Source organism: Camelina sativa, unplaced genomic scaffold, assembly GCF_000633955.1.
Source record: "Camelina sativa cultivar DH55 unplaced genomic scaffold, Cs unpScaffold06022, whole genome shotgun sequence".
Lineage (NCBI taxonomy): Eukaryota > Viridiplantae > Streptophyta > Magnoliopsida > Brassicales > Brassicaceae > Camelina > Camelina sativa.
The window spans coordinates 1-527 of NW_010927104.1; the positions used below are offsets into that span (position 1 = coordinate 1).

General features: G+C 46.9%; 1 protein-coding gene across 1 annotated transcript; it reads right to left on the bottom strand.

The window, feature by feature from the left end:
• Positions 1 to 7: 7 nt before the first annotated feature.
• LOC109131833 lies at positions 8 to 524 on the bottom strand (the record flags this gene model as incomplete). The annotated part of the gene is made up of 1 exon (XM_019243014.1): positions 8 to 524. A coding segment is annotated over one exon (517 nt), but the record flags the coding sequence as incomplete, so codon positions are not given.
• Positions 525 to 527: the final 3 nt, after the last annotated feature.

A 527-nucleotide genomic window follows, 5' to 3' on the forward strand; every position in this document is an offset into this window, starting at 1 on the left:
AGATGGCTCAGCCTCAGGGATATGAAAATTTCCATCAAGAGATACATAGGAAAGAGCAGGTACAAGGTGAAGGCGGCACAGAGAAACAATAGAGGATTAGGTGAGATTACAGCCATAGCGAGTGCATAAGAAACTCCGAGAGACGCTCCAATCCAAAAGAACCATGTGGTAAACAAGCTACCAATTGGCAGGAGACAAAACGTGTAGAGTAGAGCGCAACAGAAGCCTATAGTGTTGGAAACCCATAGGACGATGAAGACTGTCTGCTTCATCACCGCTGTACCTCCACCCTCGGATTGGTGTACACCTCCCGGAGGCTGCAGTGCGGTTTGATAAGTGGATGTGATTATCAAAGTACATATAATCAAGAAGACTGCACGGCCTTCTTCTGAAGTGTCGGACCTTAGGCGTCTGAGGCCAATGGAGATATGAGTCCAGAAAGTGACTGGTGACTTAAAGTGATCGGAAGGTTTCTCGAGTTTTGGAAGAGAAGCAGTCTCCTTGCACCCGGTTTTTACAACAACTAG